Source organism: Heterocephalus glaber, unplaced genomic scaffold (assembly GCF_053883595.1).
Source record: "Heterocephalus glaber isolate CG9 unplaced genomic scaffold, H.glaber_assembly_v1.0 deba00001509, whole genome shotgun sequence".
Lineage (NCBI taxonomy): Eukaryota > Metazoa > Chordata > Mammalia > Rodentia > Bathyergidae > Heterocephalus > Heterocephalus glaber.
Window position 1 is genome coordinate 39893924 of NW_028258325.1, and position 19836 is coordinate 39913759.

Consider the following 19836-nt stretch of genomic DNA (forward strand, 5'->3'; position numbering starts at 1 on the left):
GACTTAAGGTCCCACCTCCCAACATCACCACACTGAGAAGCAAGCTCCCAACACACAAAACACTGGAAGTCACATTTAAGCCACATCTAAAGCATAGTAAATACTTAGCCCTGGAACTCGAGCCCACATTCACCATTATTTATTTTGAACTATCTGTAAAAGAACAAGGCAAGATCTACTTGGTAAATAAATAAGAGCAATAAAGTGAATATACTCTGTACTCCTAAGTGGAGATGAGGCCACACCCACAGTGATTACAGCACCAGTCAAGTCAGGGAAAACGAGACTAGGAATTCCATAGATGCTTTCCAGAAAAAGACAAGCAAATTTATACCAAAATTCAAAAAGAAGAAAAGACATGTTAAGATAGGGCAGAATGTTTGTATCAGACACACCTTTCCATAAATAAAAAATTAAAAATACTGAGAAAAAAATTAATTTTGCTTATTACATGATACAGGAAAATGGGCAAAAACTAGAAAAGAATCGACCCTCCAAGGAAGAGAACCATACAGCATGAGCCTCCAGCTGTGTTTATATAGCGTTTCCTGTAGACTCCTCTCCATTCTGAGGGATGTGGGCAGCAGAATTGCAACAGAAAACTGCAGTTTTGTTGGTTGGAGGAGTCCAAGGGGGATTTTGATCCTTCCAGAGTTTCTGAAATTTTCAGAAATAAGTGAGCCATGGCAGGTATTTAAAATCTAGGTATAAACTTCCCTTGAATCCATGAACAACAAATTTACGAGTAAAAATGCCAAGATGTCCAGAGGTGGGGATTAGTTAATGTCTGAAAAATAAACAACCAAAACAAAACAGAGATTTCAGTTTCTGCCCACCCTGTGGGAGTCAGAGTTTGGAGTTTGATTCCAGCCTATTAGAGGATGTGGTAAAGATATTAAACTTTCCTTTTCCCAAAAGGATCATGCCTTAGAAGTAAAAAGCAAGTTATGAAAATAAGGGATTTCCCTTGGGGCAAAGGAGAAACTGAAATATACTCCCAAAACAACACATAAAACCAAGTACCACGTATTCTAGGTGCTATGTTAATAATATAACTTCCTACCAAAACAAAGCCCAACTTTCTTTAGGGAAGGTAACATTATCCAGAGTCTCTACAGTACATTATTCAAAACATGTAATGTGCTATCAAAAGTCACTAAACATGAGACCAAACAGGAAAATGTGACCATGATTGAGAAAAGCTGTAGTCAATAGAAACATGCCTCAAATGTTGGTTTCAAAGATAAAAGATACTATAAAATAACTAACTTACATATTTAAAAGTCCATAAAATAGCCCAGAACTGAAAGCAATCAAAATATCCTATAACAGGTGAATAATTAAATAAACTATAGTACATTCATACTATAGACTACTAGTCCAATGAGATAATAAAATACTGAAACATGTGACAACTTGATGACTCTCAGAAGCATTATACTGAGTGAGGAAAAAAGCCAGTCTTTTAAAAAGTATATGCTGTATGATCCCATTTATTAACATTCCTGAAACAACAAAATTACGGAGATAGAGAAGAGACTAGTGGTTGGTTGCCAGAAGTTATAGTAGGAAGGGCCGTGGATGGGCCTAATGATTAAGAAGGGACAGAATGAGGGAGATTTTTGTCATGGTGGAATAATTCTGCAGCTTGATTGCTGTGGTGATTATACAAAATCTACACGTGTAATGAAATTACATAGAACTATACACATGTTATATAAATGTCAGTCCCTGGTTTTGCTACTGTATAATAGTTAGGTAAAGCACAACCAGAATTGAATGAAGGATCCTTGCAACCGTTCTGTAATATCTCTGCAGCATTCTAGGAGTCTGTAATAATTTTAAAATAAAAGGTTTAAAATACAACCAATAAGAAAATATTAATATAATTCATAAGGAGATAGGGAGCTTTGAAAATCAATGAAAACCAAAAGAAGAACCAATGGAAATCACAAAATTGAAAATTTCATTAGATGAACTAATATCACACTTTAACCAACAGAGAAAAGCATTAGCAAAATTGAAGGCCAGGCTAGGCTTCTCTCAGTTTCTCAGTTCTTACCATGAACGCTCCTATTTTGAGAACGCTTTAACTGACATCCCCACTCTCCATTTACATTTTGTACCGTCTTCATTGTTCTCAACAAGATCCTGTACTTTTCTCTCATAGGACTTCCATAATAAGGAGGATATTTTGTTTACATCTCTCTTATTAGACTGCAGCTTCCTAAGCACAGGCACCAGGGACCTTGTCTACTATGTCTACTGTTCTACACTCAGAGAACAGAGCAGATACCAAAGAAGTACTGTGGAATGAGTGAATGAATGAATGAATGGTGGAAAGGCCTTTTCCGTTGAAGATTAGTTTGTAAAGACCACACCAGATACTGAGTGTTACATCAAAATGTTTTATAAAATTATTATATATTCATAATAAGTAAGAAAAACTTCTGCCCCAAACTGTGTTTCTGTTCCTATCACTTTGATCTTAGTGTTTTTTAAGTTTGCTTTATATCAAATCTGTTATCATTCTGAATCAGTGTCATATAATATTACATATAATCTTTAAAGGAGTGTTCTAGCTGAGATTGTATTGACTTCTTCCTATTTAGATGTAATAATAACACAGTGTTACCATATTATACAAATTGTTTTAATCATCCCTGCAGTTGCATAGGTTTAGCAGATGCTAACTTCCTTATCCCTTTCTAAAATGAGGGGCTCAAAGAGACAATGTGTCAGTAACAAGCTTCACCTGTCCACTGTATCATCTCCATCAGTTTAATTAATGATGAAGATTGTGTGGTATTTTAAAATGCTACCCTGTGGTTAAATTTAAAAATAGAAAATATTAGATTTCCACTTGAATGGTTGGATGAGCCTCCTTTTTCCTTGTAGATGCTTGTGAAAAGTTAATTTAAATAGCATATATGTTATGGTCCCAGACAATTTTCATTTTGAGGGATTCCTAATACTTACAAGGGCATATTGAACACAGAGTGGCATTGTTCATAATTACACTTTATTTTTTAAGGTCTCTGCTGGACAGTCAGGTCAAGAGGTGTCTGTACCGAAGCTTCAGAAGTGTAAACCTGGTATTGATTTATATCTTCACCAGCTGCTCAGCAGCATTTTTTAATATGAGTACAGCTGCTGAATCCAGGCATTAGGAGAGTTTCAATCTCCAAGGTGATAAAGATTGTAGATTCCTGAACCCCTCAGGCATCATTGGAAACTAAGGATGGTATTTAGAGTTTTGAAAGATAGATTTCACAGCACAACAAGACTTTTAAGTAAGCTACCTCAGGGACACTTTTATACTAACCTGGAACTTTTTAGTTGTATATACTGGCCACAATGCCTGCCATCTGCAAATAAATGAAGTGGATGGAATGGATGTATGATGAGTCTGTGACCAGAAACTACTCAAAGTCATTCTAACTCCTGAAAGACAATGGGGAATTGACCAGAGACTCATTCATAATGTGTAGTTGCAACCCCAACAGGCAAGAAATAGAATATTTCCTTTGTGAATTAGACATTGGTACTGTAATCTGGTCCCTCCAGTTTCTGCTTTCTGTGGTAAGTCATCTAAACACTGTCAGGCAGCTTTCTAAATATAAATCAGCTGTGTATTATGATGAATTCCAAGGTGCAAATGCATGTGAAAATGGGAATCGCAAAGGTAAACAGCTACATTCTTAACTCCAGGTTGAAACAGCTCCATACCTGTTAGCCTTTGCTCCTGGATCCCACTTCCACTTCACCTCCTCACCTTCAGGCCAACTGGAACACTTACCCTGCCTTTGAGTGTTCCCATTTAGCATCTTGAGTTGTGGAGAAATCCAGAATTTCTGCTGATAGCTTGTTCTAATAGTTCACAAACTTCTTTAACCCTTGAGCCTCAGGCTTGGTTCATATCTACCCTATGTCCAGAGTCTTCAGCAATCTATTTTTCCTTTACAGGAGTTTCTCTCTTCCCTCTCCCTCTTCCTCTTCCTCCTTCCTTCTTATTGTCCATTTTTCTCTACCCAAACATCTAGGATCCTTTTGATGGATGAGAAAGAAATGTAGTTTACTTATCTGGCTCAAGAAAAAAAAGGTAGAGGAACTTATTTCAGCCCACACAACTGAAAAGTCCAGACATAGTTCTATTTTCATATGAGCCTATATCCAGGTGTTCATATAATGCCATTCAGATAGCATCCCTCTTGATCTTTTAATTCTGCTTTTCTTAACATGGTCTTATCTTCAGTAGATCATTCTCCTATGGTAACCTCAAAGCTCCACATTTATAGTGTCAAGCTCTACAATCCTAGCACAAAAGTACTTTTTTATTCCTACATAGTTCTAACAAAAAAAATTCCAGAATTTAGTTGTGCTTTTTTTTGTACTAACTGGGATCATATTCTTATGCATAACTAGTGCTTTCAACTAGGAAGGTGGAAAATAAAAAATGGTCAGATCTAGGCCACATGCATGTTCCTGGTGCTCAGACATGCAACCACATGCACTAAAGGAATATCAAGGCAGTGTTGTCAAGGTAGAATGGAATGAGACAGGTCAAACCAATAGGCAGCCTCCACAAATAACTAAGAAGCTTGGAAGGCTTGTATAAAATGCAGATTTAGAGGACTCCACTCTAGAATGTAATGAACTCAAACCTGTATTATTACCCAGCTTCTCAACTGATTCACATGTAAACTAATGTCTGGGAGCCACAACCCTGGGGCACTAGAGATTCTAGCCACTCAGTTACCCATGCCCAGTGAAACTCGAACAGAACTGAGAGATGGCTTAAAGTTAGACTCTGAGAGTTCCTCATCTTGTAGACCTTTCTTGGGCCCCTCCTTAGTTCTGTGAGGACAAGGAGAATATAGAGTGATGAGTAAATAAAGGCACCTGAGCTAATACTCCAGTTGAAGTGACTGACACAGGGGTACATAACTACATTTTAGAATGCTGGTGACGATACTAATAGTAAAGAAAACCATGAGAAGCTAGCCAGATAACAACATGGGCAAGAGCATTTTAGGAGAGAAGACTCGCAGTGAAAATGTCCTGAGGACCTAGGAGTTTGAAGAGACAGCCAACAAAAGGCCAGTGTGAATGGAGCAGAGAACTCAAGGGCAACAGCTAGGAAATGAAGGCAGAGGAGCTTCCAGAAGCCAACTCACATGGTATTTGTATATTAGTGTAAGAAATTTACATTTCTTTTTCTTTTCTTTTTCTTTGGTAGTACTAGGGATTGAACTCAGAGCTTTTTCACTGAGTTACTAATATACACCCCAGCCCTTTTTAATTTTTTTATTTTAAAACAGAGTCTTGCTAAGTTGCTAAATTGCCTAAACTGGGCTCAAATTTGCAATCCTCCTATCTCTGCCTTCCATAGTGCCAGGATTACTGGTCTGCACCATGCCACCCAGCTTAGATTTCATGCTATGACTTGTGAAGTGGCTAAAAGATTTGGACGGAAGAGATATCACCTTTGCATTTTTAAAGCACCATCCCAGCTGCTATGCAGAGCAAAGACCACTGGGTTGCAGTGCTGGAAGAAAAAGGTCAACTAAGTCGAGAGATGATGTCAGAAAGCAATGGTCAGAATCAGGATGTGTTTGGAATTTCTAAAACACAGAAGGGGGAAAATGCAGAATAGAAAGGAATCCAGGTGTTGTGGCTTGTGTGTAGATGTTCCCCCAAAGCCTCATGGGGTCATAGGTGGGAGTTTGAGGGGAGGTGGCTGGATCTAGAGTGTGTGATGCTGGGATTAGGACATGATACTGGGATTGATTCATAGTGCAATGCTAGGATTAAGGGTACCCCACCATGGGTGTTAGTGCTACCCACCCTAAGAGCAGGTAGCCTGGGTAGAATATAAGGGACAGAAAGAGGGCACTGTTGTCACTGCTAGTCCTTTGCTGCTTGCTGCTTGGTACTTGCTACTTTGCTGCTTTGATGCCTTCTCTCCTTCTGTTATAAACTGTTGTTCCTCTTCAATGCCCCTCTGCCATGCCAACTTGTCTTAAAGCCAGCCAGCTATGAACTGAAACCTATACAAACTGTCAGCCAAAATAAACTTTTCCTCCTTTAACTTTGGGTATCAGGTGTTTTGTCTCAGCAACAAGAAAAGTAAGACACTAGGATAACTTTTTCTACCTAAATAATGTTCTACAAAATTGCCAGTTGCCTCATTTTATCTTTGTCTTGTTCCTTGTCTATTCATAATATGCATTGTTTAGGTTTATATATGTTTGTACTTGACCACCTACTCTTTCTCAAAATAATAGTTTCCACTTCTGCCATTAGTTGTTAGGATGTGTAAAGAGATGGGAACATCATGAGCAGAGCCTCCAGCAGCTCTCTCTCACCAACAAAAAGATTCATGGACTCCAGGCCAAAGGATCAGGGCTCAGCAGCAGTGATGAGATGATGGAGTGACAGCACAGATGTGGGACAGTCTATGAGATGAGGGAGGCTGGGGGCTGTGGTTGTTAAGGCTTCTGCTCACACTGCACTGCTTCATTAACTAGGCTGTAGGCTTCTTGAGGACTGTGACCTAGCTCATTCTGGACCTGTACATCAATTGGCCTCGTGCTCTGTACTTCAGAACTGCTTGGTAAATAAGACTCTCTTTGAATTGGCTATCAAGAAGGAAATAACTTATTGTTGGCCAAGTAAATTGAGCCTGGAGTTATTCCTCACAGGGCTTTAAAATTGCCACTGAAAACAAGATTATATTTTATTTCAATTATATTGAAATGAGGTTTGCTATATTTATATTTCAAAAATATCCACAACAGTTAAATTCAGTAAATGGCAACATTTATCACAATATGGCCAGTTTTGGCAGATGTTGGAGGCAGAGAAAAAGAGAGGGTGAGTGAGATGGAAGGATGAGAGAGGGAGTCTGACACCAAGCTAGAAAGTGCATTTGGACATTCGCTTGGGATTTCTAGTGGGTTAAAAAACATAGCTAACACCCTGGTTTTTACAGACTTCAGTTGTGTGAAAACCATCTTCATGATTTTTACAACGCCCTATTTACCACTCAGGTTCTCCAGAGAAATAGAACCAATTAGAAATAGAACCAACATATGTATAAAAAGAGATTTACTTTGAGGAATTATCTCATGTAATTTTGAGATCTGGCATGTCTGAAATCTGTAAGGCAGGTTGCAGGCTGGAAACTCACCTGAGAGTTAGTGTTCCAATCTTGGATCCAAAATTTGCAGGTTGTGCTTGAACCTCAGGCAGATTTTCTATTTAATAATTTTGAGGCCAAATTTCTTCTCATGAATCTTCAGTTTTTGCTCTTACGGCGGTCAACCTGTACTGTGAGGCCACTCACATTGGGAAGTGGAATCTCCTTTACTTACAATAAAGGTAAATGTCAGTCACACCTGCAAAATATCCTCACAGAACATCAACATTAAAAACTAGAGACCATAGCCTAGGCAAGCCGACACATGAAATTAACCATCATTCTCTGTTACCACCTAATAGTCATTCATTCAACAGCTTCCCCTATGCGCCAAGCCCTTTTCTCAACTTGAATAAGACAAATTCTACTGGAACCTTAGGGGAAGAACATATTTCACAGGAAGAGAGAAGATCCCCTTCTGAGATTGAGATGGCTTTAAATATCCATGAAGAGCCCTTTTGTAGACTGCTCTATAATAAGCTCCAGAAAAATATAAAGAAATGTGAATGAATGAATTTTTCACTTGTGATAATGAGATTTGAGCATGAGTGAAATGTTAAGATAAACGTGACCCAAATCATCAAGTTAGTGTGATGGTTTTATTGTCTAAATACATTAAAGGAACTACAGCTGTTCTGTTTTCCTCATAATGCTACCTGATCTTTTTAAACCAATTTTTCAGTTATGGAGGGTATTGCTTATTGTCCTCCATAAGAATAGAAGCTCTTTGGCTGCTTTGTTCACTTCCTAGGATTGTTGTGTTCCCAGACTTAGAATTCAAAAACAAGATTTTGTCCTTCATAAGCACTGTACAGCAGGAGCTTCTAGCCACAAGTTGGTTGTTCCTCCACATCTCAGGTCTTTATTTAGTAAAACCCAGGCTTTCCCTTGTGAGTGATCCCCTCCAAAATTTGTCTGTAGTAGGCCAGCCCCAAGACCACATATCAAGATCTTCTGGAAGGAAGATGAGAAAAAGGGCCAGAAACCAATAAGGTGGACCTCATGATCACAAGGGAGCAAACTTCAAAAAGGCCATTAATGAGCTTAATGCCAGAGCACTGATAACTTGCACTTGAATGAGGCCACAATATTTGTCCAGTAAAACATTTATAATCAATGAGAGGAAGGAGGAAGTCTCAGCGTTTTTACAGGAGAATACAAGATTAGAGATTTTATTCATTGAGATCTTTCAATTTCTAAGCAAACATAATGTCCTATTGCATATGGGGGGGTGCTAATTTTTCATCAGAATCAGTGCCTGAGCATAGCAAGCACTCTATAAAGCTTTACTGAATAAATAAGGGAGTGAATGAATGAACTAATAACATTTAAATGTTTCTCTATGTTCTAGTTACTTCTTGTAGTATAGAAAATATCTCTGTGCAGTAAGGGGTGAAATGAGGTGAAGTCTTAGCAAGGCTTTGGGACTGCAGATTTAAACCACAATCTCTGCTTCTCTGCATTAGTCATTCAAAACGTGCACTTAGATCATCTATCAGAAATGGAAGAGAGGGCTTATTTATTGGTCCTACAAAAGCCATAATAATGATGTTCTTTTTTGCTACATTTAAATTCAACGATGCTCTAAACTTTAAAAAATTAGTTATGTAGGTTTGATGAACTGATGTAGTTTTCCATACCCACAAGTGCAACAGAATTTAACTTGCAGATTTCTAGCTTGCAATCAACATTTTCCCCTCTCTGTAAGTCAATCAGAAGAAGAGAAAAACTCTAAGAGGAACCAAGCATCCCTGCCCTACTTCAAATTTGCCTATTGGGTTGGTCAGTGCAGTGTTGAGAAGGGAGAACAGAAGAAGCTGGATGTAATGCTGCCCTCACCCAGAATAAAATTTTCAGGTGGAATAACATTTTTTAGGGTGGAATAAGATTTTAGAGTGACATAAGGAATGATTATCCCACTGGACAACTCTTTCAATATCAGCAATACTTTAGAAAATCTAATACTCTGTACCTACCCTAAAAATTCAGCACATTAACATTTTAATTTGTTTCAGTTTTTTCTACCTCGTAGTTTATAAATACTCAATGTCTGAATGATGCTCAATTCAGATGTTATATCCTCATGAACTGTGAACTAGCTAACGTTTGACCACTGCAGATGACACAAGGTACACTGTGGCTTCTTGCTGCTTCTGAAGATGGGGGGGAAAGCCATTTTCTCTGTGGATAAGATTTTTAGAAAGCTGCATCAGTTGTGGATATAAACATACATTGAATGTCCTTAAATGGTTAAGGTGAAGGAAAAGCTACTGTTCTTCAAGGGGTGGGGATTAGGGCAGTAACATGTGTAGTGACAGAAGTGGATTCATTAATTTATATGTCAAACCACATCAAGCTATGATTTCTAGGTCAAAGACAGAGAATACTTTGAGAGGTTTTTGCAAACAAATAAACTTCATACAATCTTTAGGTGCACTTGAATCTGCACTGAGGTTAGCCAAAATATCTTAATAAAACATACTATGTTTGCTATAACTTCTGTTAAATGAGAAGCACCTGCCTGCTTCACTGTCTGATTCTAAATTCTAGAAACTTCTTTAGAGAGATTCATAATAATAATGTAACTTAATGGTGTATATAGTATAGATCAAAAAATTTAGTTTTACAAGTTGTGTTTTGCTTTTTAGAATGTTGGGTCCTCCACCTGGAATGTTCTCCATGATCGAAGACTGCAAAAGATTGGAAACAGCTCTTGAGATTATCTAAGAAAAACCTTCCATTTATATATGAGGACACTAAAATCCAGACTTATCCAAGGTTATTTCTCAGAAGTTAATAACAAACCCAAGATGAAAACAAAGCTTTCAGCTCCTAGTCCTTTGTTCTGATACTGGATTCTATACTAGACCCATAGTTTCATGAAGCTTTCTGTGACCTCCAATGATTTCACTTTTATGAATCTCTTACCATGTACTCATATGGTAGCATTTTAAATTTGGTTAAAAGCTCTTTAGGCTGAGGATTTAGCTCAGTGTTTCTGCCGCCTGCCTCCCAAGCACAAAGTCCGGAGTTCGATCCCGGTACCAAAAAAAAAAAAGAAAGAAAAACCTCTTCATTATCACTCCAATAATTATGCCTTAATCATTTACTTTTAAAGAGATAATTATCTCTTAGGGACAAAAATTCATAATTTATGTTTTTTCTTGAGTATTCCACCATACCTAGAAAAATCAGGTGTTCTATTTTTCCTCCTCTAAAATATTCTTCCCCCTTCAAAGATGTCAACATTTTTCTCTATGTCATCTCAATCTTACTATCCTTGTTAGCACCAATTTTCATGTTTGTGACTTTTTCAAACATAGATTTACACTATTGATATGTTATGCACACACACATACACAAACATTATAGGCTGGAGACAGCATCTAGTTCACCATGTCCAATACCCTTCACCATTAAACAACCTCAAGGCACAAGGAAACATCAGATGACCCTGTCACTCAGAAATGTTCTACTTTCCTGACCACCATATGTTAAATTTCCAGTTCTGAAGGCATTTTGCTATACTTCCACATCTTTTACTTCAACATTCACTTCCAAAAAAATCTGCCTTTATAAATTCTTCTTTCCCATCAATTGAGTCTTCTTTTCCCATCAATTAAGTCTTCATTTTCATTTGGCCTCCTATCCTGATATGTGGGAGCTAATGCTCTATTTCTTTTCTTGCTTGAAACTACAAACTTCTGAGAAAGAAAGCCCATATAAATTGCCTGAGTCTCCTGCATCAACTCAGTCCTTAATCCTTTGCAATCTAAGTTCTTCTTCTGCTCTCTCCTAAGACCACAAGTGGCCTATTGATAAATCAGTAAACATTTGCTACAACTTTATTCCCCCTATTCTCTCTGAGAAACACTATTGAATACTCTTTCCCTTTGGCCACCTTCCTTCCTCCGTGAGTTCTCTATCGTTGCAATCTCTTATTCTTTTCCTGCCTTTTTTGTTTTTTATTATCTTTTTCACTAACTCATATTCTACTCTTTAAATCATCTCAGTCTCCAGATTATTTCAGTCACCACTGCTTACATAAATAGCACTAACTGGCCACCACCACCAGGATGTCTAATGTATGTTACAAATTTGACCCAAGTAACAAACTTTTTCTTACCCCTAAGATGCACCATACACTGAATTCTCCATTTCTGCTAACGACAATGTAATCCTCTTGGCTCAGCAAGCTGAAAATTTCCAAACTGCCTTCTTTACATTACTCTGTAAATCCAATCAGGTTAATTATATTTCAGCTTTAATTCTTTTTCAAGATTCTTCTTTGGCATAGTTTCTTCTTTCCTTTTATTGTAATGCCCTAGTGTTTATGGATCTGCCAGTACTTCTACACCTCCAAGGAAGAAAGTTGGATATAAACCTAAAAATCAGTTTCAATACACAGTAATATATGCTAAAGGATAGAGGAATAGAAAAATAAAAAAGACCAGTGGTCTCTCACTGGCTTACCAAAAGTCTGACACAAATGTGTTGTTTGGTCAAAGGAGCATTTTTACAGTATTGAGCCAACTTTAGATAGAGAATTCATGTACAAACCTAGATGCTCAGGTTCCTTGGCAACATTGGGATCTATAGGTATCCACTAGATCTAAGTTGCAGTGACCTCCTTAGACATTTGCTCCTCACTGTGCCTAGCTTCACTCAATTATTTAGACTAACTTGCCTCTGTCTATTCATGATTCTTAGTACCAACGGGTGTCTGAGCTTATAAATTTGCTTGTAAAAGTCATTGCTAAGGTTTTTGATGGTAAGAATACTAATTGTTCCACATACATCCTTGACTCCTAACATTGTATCTGGCACACAGATTAGAGTTTGGAGAAAGTTCTTGAGGTTACTATTATAAGGAATTGTACAAAGGTACACAAAGTAGGACTTAAATTCAGTCTTGAAGAAAACAGACTAATTTGATTAACATGCAAAGAGGGAAGAAAGCAATATTTGAGACAGAATATCCTATATTTTAATCCCAAGTCAGGTAGTTATTTCCTTAATCTTAGGCAATTTACTTACCCTCTCTGGGCCTCAGTTTTCCGAGCAGTTGAACTAGCATAACATTATGTGTCTTGTAGTGCTGCTATGAGAAATAACTGAAATAAATTACAGAGTAGGATTAACAAATAGTAGCTGTTAACAACAAAAAACTCCCTAAATAAAGAAACCAATGGATGTATAGAAAGAATCAGGGCAGAGTGGGTTTCACAGTTAGACTGGAGAAAATGCTTCAGAGCAGGAAATGATAATAGATAAGAATGGAGAGAGAAAGACAGACCAGATCCAGTCACCATTTCTCTTTCCATCCAACTTAAGGCTTGACACTGTGAACTGCTTCACGAAAATCACTGCAGGATGTGACAAAAGTCAAGGATTGTGAAGCAGTTCCTGCTCAGTCGAAAGTGCATGAACTTGAGTCAGATAGACATGAATCCAGTTCCTACTAGTTAAGTGAAATTGAGCTAGTTTGTCAACTGTTCTAAGTCTCAGTTGCATTACTTATTAAATGAGAATGGAATGGCTTACCTTTTAAAGTAGGGTAATTGTAAGTATAAGCAAGTAACATGTGCAAAGCATCTGCCATAGTGCAAGGCATATGGTAGACACTCAATACAACTTCTTAGTCTGTACTACAGATAGCACCATTGTGTACCCATTTCTGTTCATTTCTTTGCTCTCTTCTTTGCCTCCTCCTATGCTTTGTTTCTCTATCATTTTCTTCATCAGGCTTTTTTGCCTCCCAATCTATTCTTGTGCTTCCAACAAGTTTTACTGAGATTAATCTTATTCAAAGGTGTTTATTGTAAGTCAGGCACTGAGCAAATCCCACTAGCTTTAAACACAACTGTCTATACTGCCCTAGGAAGTTCTGCAGATTTATATGCATGTTTGAGCCATGTACCTTCCAGGTAAATCAGTTTGCGAAGTATATCAGCTTGAAAGTAAACAAAGCCACGTTGTAGACCGACATGTGCTTGCATGACCTGTAGTTCCAAAATATCTGTATGAGCACAGCACAGGCAATGACCAGGAAATCTGGGATAGGTATCACCTGACTGGCAGAAAGCATCAAGGAACAGTGGCAAGGTACAAGCATAAAAATAAAGCTAATTTCTAGCAATGTAGCCAGGGGAAATAATTATGGATAAGCACAATTTAAGTAAAAGATATTTCTTCCAGTCTTGTTTATAACACTGTAAAAGTAAAACAAATCTCAACAACTGATAATAGATTAATTCAATTGTGGCTTATCCATGTAAGCTATTACTAAATGATCTCACAGAAAGATATGTTAACATGGAAAGGTGATCAGGCTATATTAATAACTGACAAAGGCAGGTTTGCGAAGCAAAATGTATGGATGAACCTGTATTTGTGAGTACATATTAACAGAAAAGACTGGAAGACTACCAAGATACTGATTGTCTGTGAAGGTCCATTATGAATCTTTACATTTTTTTCTAGCTTTTTTCCATACATCATCTTTAAAGAAAGAAGAAAACACACACACACACACACACACACACACATGTTTCCTGAATGGAGACATGATAACTAGAAAATGACTAGATAATTAACTAGATAAATGATAGAGAAAGAAAGGAGGGAGGGAAGGAAGGATAAAAGAAAGAGAAAAAAGAAAAGAAAGAAAAAGCCCTTATGTCCAAGAGACACACAGATCCTGATGTCTATCAAAAAAGACTAAGGGGAAGCTGAGAGTAGGGGTACACAGGTTTGTAATCCCAGCTAGTCTCAAAGCTGAGGCTTGAGGTTAAACTGGGCTATTTAGCAAGACCTTGACTCAAATTTTTTAAAAGTTTTAATAGAGCTGGAGATACAGCTCAGTATGAAGCTGTGGGTACAACTCCCCCAGTTCCGCAATAAATGCACACACACACACACACACACACACACACACACACATACATACATACACACATACATACATACATACATTAATGAGCCCCGTGCTGTGTCATCGGTAACAATTTTACGGAAGTCAGTGTCCTGGCTGAGCCATCGTTTCTGCCTCCTTCAGGTTGACGCCCACGGCAACATTCTCCTCAGCACGCTGGAAATCAGGAACGAGACCAGCGGCTCCGAGGTGCTCACGGGCGTGAGCGACCCCAAGACCACCATGTACTCCTACGACAGCGCCAGCATCCAATACCGCAAGCCCATGAGCCGCCGCGAGGGGTACGGGCGCGCCCTGGACCGGCACGGGGTGCCCAGCAAGGGTCGCATCCGCCGGCGCGCCTCCCAGCTCAAAGTCAAAATCCCCGACTTGACTGACGTGAATTCCATAGACAAGTGGTCCCGAATGTTCTTCCCCATCACCTTTTCTCTTTTTAACGTCGTTTATTGGCTTTACTACGTACACTAAGGTCTGTTTTAACGGTTCGAGCTAGACCACTTTTCTCTTGTTTGTTACCCCGCAGGTCCCCAACAGCGACACTGCTGCGTCTTTTGAGGTAAGAGATGCAGCCATCCAATTGGTTTTAGGTCTTGCATACTGACTTTATTACTGCACCATGTTTACTTCAAGAAAAACAAAACAAAACAAAAAAAAAACCAACAACTGTTTTTTTCCAGTCTACCGTGGTCCAGGTTATCAGCTCTTGAAAGAGCTCTATTAATTGTCATGTTTACAAACAAACACAAAGAGAGAACTTAGATAGATAGATCTTTAGCAGTGTTTCCTATTTGCCCTGGATTTTATTGGTTTATTTTTTAAATGAAAACAAAAAGAGGACCTTGCAGTCCCTCTGCACTTCTTCCTGGTAAACTGAAACAATCTCATGCTGCCAAAAAAACAACAAAAACAAAACAAAAAACCCCACTACAGTCACAGTTTCTAGGATCTCAGAAGAAAAAACAAAAGCCATTGATATTTACACATTTCCAAGAAGAGGAGAAAACCAAAGGAGACTTCCTAGAAAAGTAAGGAAAGTTCCCTTCCTTCTTAAATTCCCCAGAGCCCCTTGCAGAAAGGCTCCTCGGTTCCATGGAAGAGGAGGGAGGATTTGGCAAGGGCTGGTCACGGCTGCTCACACTCGACCTGCCATCTTCCCCTCACCAGAAGGCTGCATTTTCTTAGAAACGCGTCTTTCTCAGAAGGCCCCACAAATGTACAATGAATGTTAGAATCCAGTCTGGTAAAATTGTAGCCATTGAGAACATTTTTCTCTTCTTGAGAATAAAGAGTTGGGGTGGAGGGGTTTCAACACTTTCTTACTGAAAATTTCCAATGAGCAGCCCTGAATTCACCTCATGAGTCTGGAATCCTTTGAGGTTGTTCTGTGACATTTCCACAGTTCCTTCTCCAGAGAGAAAAAGGATATGTGGGATAAGGTGGTGAGGGCTTTGAAGGAGGGGATAGAAAGCAATTATTGCCTAAGGAAAAAAAAAATGCCCTTTCTAAAAGGAAGGCAAGATGTATGTGCTGTGAAAGGGTGCCTGAGCAGATACCTGAACTGCCAAATCTTAAATCAAATAGTATATATTCCTTAGCCTTCCAGAGAGCAGTATCTAATGATGACAGGCTCATCACACAGGCCTCAGCTGACACATTATGCTCTGCTCGCTGAGCTCTGAGTTCCCAGCTATGAAATGAATGATTGAGGAAATGTATACTCACCCATATGGGTACTGTTCTCCTCCAAAGCCAGAAAGCTTGTGAGGGAGTAAAACTAGATAAAAACAACAGCAATGACAAAAGCAGTCGGCTTTTAAAGATGTGCACCAGCCCTAAAAGTGTAGGCCCAGTCTACACTCATAGTCACTGTCATTCCTGCTCTGCCTTATCTCTGCTCATGTATTACTCTGGGTCATGGTCCTCATGACCTTCAATAGTGCAGCACATTTCTAAACATGTCTAACCAGCTGCAATGGAAATTTTTCCTCTTTTATGTCATTTAAACTTTTTTTTTTTTTTTCAGTTTAGGTACCTAAAAATTCTGTATATTCATTTACAAGGTTGAGGTGAAACCCTACATTGACCAACCACTGAGAGAGGTGATTTGGCACCTGATCCATGGATGGGAGAAAAGGTTGAAGTAATAATAGGGAAAAATATCTCATTTGATGAGCTGACTTTCTCCCTAAAGCTGGGGGGCGGGGGATTTATGTGTAGAATAGCACAAGCTGCTGGAAATTATAGTCATAATTGAAAAGATAAGACTGAATTCCTACTGATGAGTCCAAAGAGAGAAAGAGAGAGTTATAGGATATTCTTTTAGAAAGCAAGAGGAAAGGGGAACTCCCAAATAAATGAATGTGGTATGGCTGAAGATAACATATATTAGTAAGAATATAAAACCTCCACCTTAACTAGAAAAAAATGATCTCAATGGTTTCATGAGGAATTAGTAGAGTTATGGGGACCAAATTTTTATTTAGGTTTTCAGTTGTGTGAACACACTTCCCTGGTCAAAGTAATTCCCAGCCCGAAATTCAGTTCAATTCTTTGGCAGATGAGATGCTTTGGCATGGTAAAATGCCCAAATAGGGTAGATGTGGCCCTGTCAGTGACTGTAAGGTTAATACTCTTATTGACCACCCGGGAACCACTGTGTAACCATTTATTTTAAACATAGGAAGAAAAAATTCTGGCTGGTGCCTAATAGAAATGCATAATTCTGATATCAAAGCTTTTAAGGATGAAATGTTAAATCAGAAAGTAAGTGTCTATAGTCTATGTTCCTTAACAAAACAATCTCTATTTATCTGCTCAGATCATTCTTGGAAAAGATTGAGGTAACTTGTATTTTCATTATTATCTCTATCTTACCATTAAAAATGTGAAATATTTTTCCTGTAGTTGTACATGTAAAACATCTTCTGAAAACAAAAAAAAAAGAGAGAATATTTTGAGCTCTTATATTTTAAACTTTGTAAAATTACAATTGAAACTATCCATTGGACACAAAGTAGTGTCCTCATCCAGGCAGTACAGAGATCACAGCCATGATTATGCATATTTTATCAAACAGCTCTGATTTTAGAGGCAATGGCAGCCAGAAGGATAAGACATTGCCGTGTGTATAGTTAATGACTTCTGTTCCCACTCCCTTTTTTTGCACACTTTCCAGACCAATCCTTCCCTCCTTTGCTCTCCTCTTGGCTAAATCCTCCTCTTCTAGATTGAACAAAGCATGGGGGGAAGAATTCTTTCTTCTCTGGCTGTCTCCCTTGTCTTGCCCCAAATGATGTACATAAAACATAAAAGTTGTGAAACATTCTTAAATGCCCTCATATTGGCCCCCATTCTTGAAAGATTCCGAGTATTACATTATACAAGGGTTACTATTTAATTACTCTTGGATTATTTTCTTTCTGCCATAAAAATAGCCATAATACTCTATATTACTTAAGTGGCAGAAGAGGTTGAAAATTGCACAGCCTCACTCTCTTATGCCACAGCCATGTCCAGGGAAACCCATGCTCAGTTCATCAACTGTAACACAAACTGTGTTGATTTAATGTGTGCAGATGCAGCAGAAATCCCATTTTTCACTTGACAATGATGACTACACACTCATTCCTTCTATACATGTTCCTTGGCTTAAAATTCAGAGATGACATGTATGTTATGCTTACCAACTCTGTGAATCAAAGGCCCAGGTAAAGACTTATTTTTGCTTGAATTATCCAGAATTATTGCCTCCATCCTCTCCGTCACCAAAAAGAAATAGCAACTTGGTTGGTACTTCTTCCTGCTGAATGACTTTTTTTTCCATACATGCCATTTTCATTGTGCATTACAGCCAATGAAAGATCTTGAAAATGCAAACGGAAAAATATGGTGCAGAGCTTAAATTTGGCTTAAGGGTCCAAGAATAGGCTTTCCTTTTTTAAAATATTATGCACAATACATAGAAATATAGACTAAATTCCATCTTTCTAAAAATCCATGACTATTTTATAAATATTCATTTAGGAAAGAGTTCAATTATGATCTGCCAAGTTAAACCAAAAAGAAAAAGATGTATGTATAATGCTTCTGGAAGGAAGTGATCTCCAAAATTTCTTCTATGGACAATGTTGAATAGTATCTTACCAAATGGTGATGTGTCACCATTTCTTTTCCTAAATAAAGTATAATCATATATCCCAGAAGGGAGGCAAAAGGAAAACACAAGCATTAACTCAAGCTAGTTCAAATCATCACGTTGCTGGGATGAAGAAAACAGCAAAATAAACAAAAGTATGTTTCCTGAAACTAAGCAGAAAACAAAAAGCAAAATGTGTTAATGAAAATGGAATGTAGACTATTATGTAAACTTCCTTGTAAATTCTGTACATAGTTCATCGAACTGTTCCCTGTGGCGTGGTGGTCCTCAGCTTTGGGTGGATGTTTGAAAAAATCTGAGCATTGTAAATAATGTAAGCTTATAAAGCATTTGCTTTTATTCATGAAGTGAAATGACTAGTGATTTGGGCCCAAACCAGAACTTTTTCGGCTCTTGCTCTTTTTCTGCTGTTGTGTAGTGCAGTTGTGTCATCCTGCTATAAGCCATAGCCAGGTGTCTGTGATCACTGCCTCATGCTCCTATGCCACTGTAAGGGACAGCAGCTGCCAGAAGGCCACAAGCCTGCAGGACCTAGGAACAGCGCTCCAGCAGAAATGGGAACTGGGTCCAGCTGCTCCTTGAACCATGTTGTGAAAAGTAGCTGTGTTTTTATCAGTCACTTGTGGCTATTCGTATCTTCAGATACTGAATTATCCATGCCATTGAGGGGTCAGGAATGGAAGAGATTCTTAAAATTCACAAGTGATCCAAAGCTTCACTGTGCCAGTACCTTTAGCTTCTAACTTCTCTTCTATCATGTTTCCCAGAACTTTTTAATAACAATAAAAATGAATAGAAGGGACGGTCTGATTAGGAGAAACAGGCAAAGGACAGTATAGTAAATGGCCTTATAACACTAACTGGTTGATTGATACCCAAAAGATCCAGAGGTAACCATGCTATTATTGTTTAAAAGTAAAGAGAAATGCAGTATTGGCATAAACTGACTAGTAGTTAAAAATGATAAGGACTTTTCAACTGGGGACAAGAATATATGTACATGCTACTTAAACTTATTAAAAAGAGTCTGATAATTTATATTCTGAAATGTCTTTTCCCCTAGTATTGATATTCCTGAAAAAAATCTACAGAATATGGATATTGTGCCAAAAGATGTGCTTCCATGAAAACTGGCAATCCCAGAGAGGGTGATGATGTCTACAGAATTTTATTATATCTCAGCATTTGGAACAGAAACTAGTTTGTTAGTATTGTGTTAAAAAGAACAATGACTTTCCTCGATGTAATGGATTAGCAAGACAGGAATTATGCCAACATTTTAAGTCCTAGGACTGTATACACAGGGAACCATTATTGTTCCAAAATGTGCCCATAGGGTCCAATATCAATTGAATTTTTTTGAATGCCTTGTTTGAAGTAATGAGATCAGTTGGTTTCTACTTCCAGAATATATTGTCCTTTTATTTTAAATAAACTTTTTAGACGATTAAAATCAACTAAACTGATAAGAACTTAATTACTGAAGGCTACAATTACGCAAGCAATCATTTGAAAGAAATTATTTTCAATAAAAGAATTGCAAAA

The 19836-nt window shown here is 38.0% G+C and overlaps 1 protein-coding gene across 2 annotated transcripts in view; it reads left to right on the top strand.

Moving 5' to 3' along the window:
• Nucleotides 1-15100, top strand: part of Gabrb1 (gamma-aminobutyric acid type A receptor subunit beta1) — a 414333-nt gene extending 399233 nt beyond the window's left edge. Inside the window, exon 9 of one of the 2 annotated variants that reach the window (XM_004849768.4) lies at nt 14259-15100. In XM_004849768.4, coding sequence (XP_004849825.1) covers nt 14259-14603 — 345 coding nt within the window. In that variant the 3' untranslated portion in view covers nt 14604-15100. Of the gene's footprint in view, nt 1-9849; nt 10011-14258 lie in introns of those variants that run through there. The other variant, XM_087187566.1, reaches the window with a different exon arrangement.
• The last annotated feature ends 4736 nt before the right edge of the window (nt 15101-19836 follow it).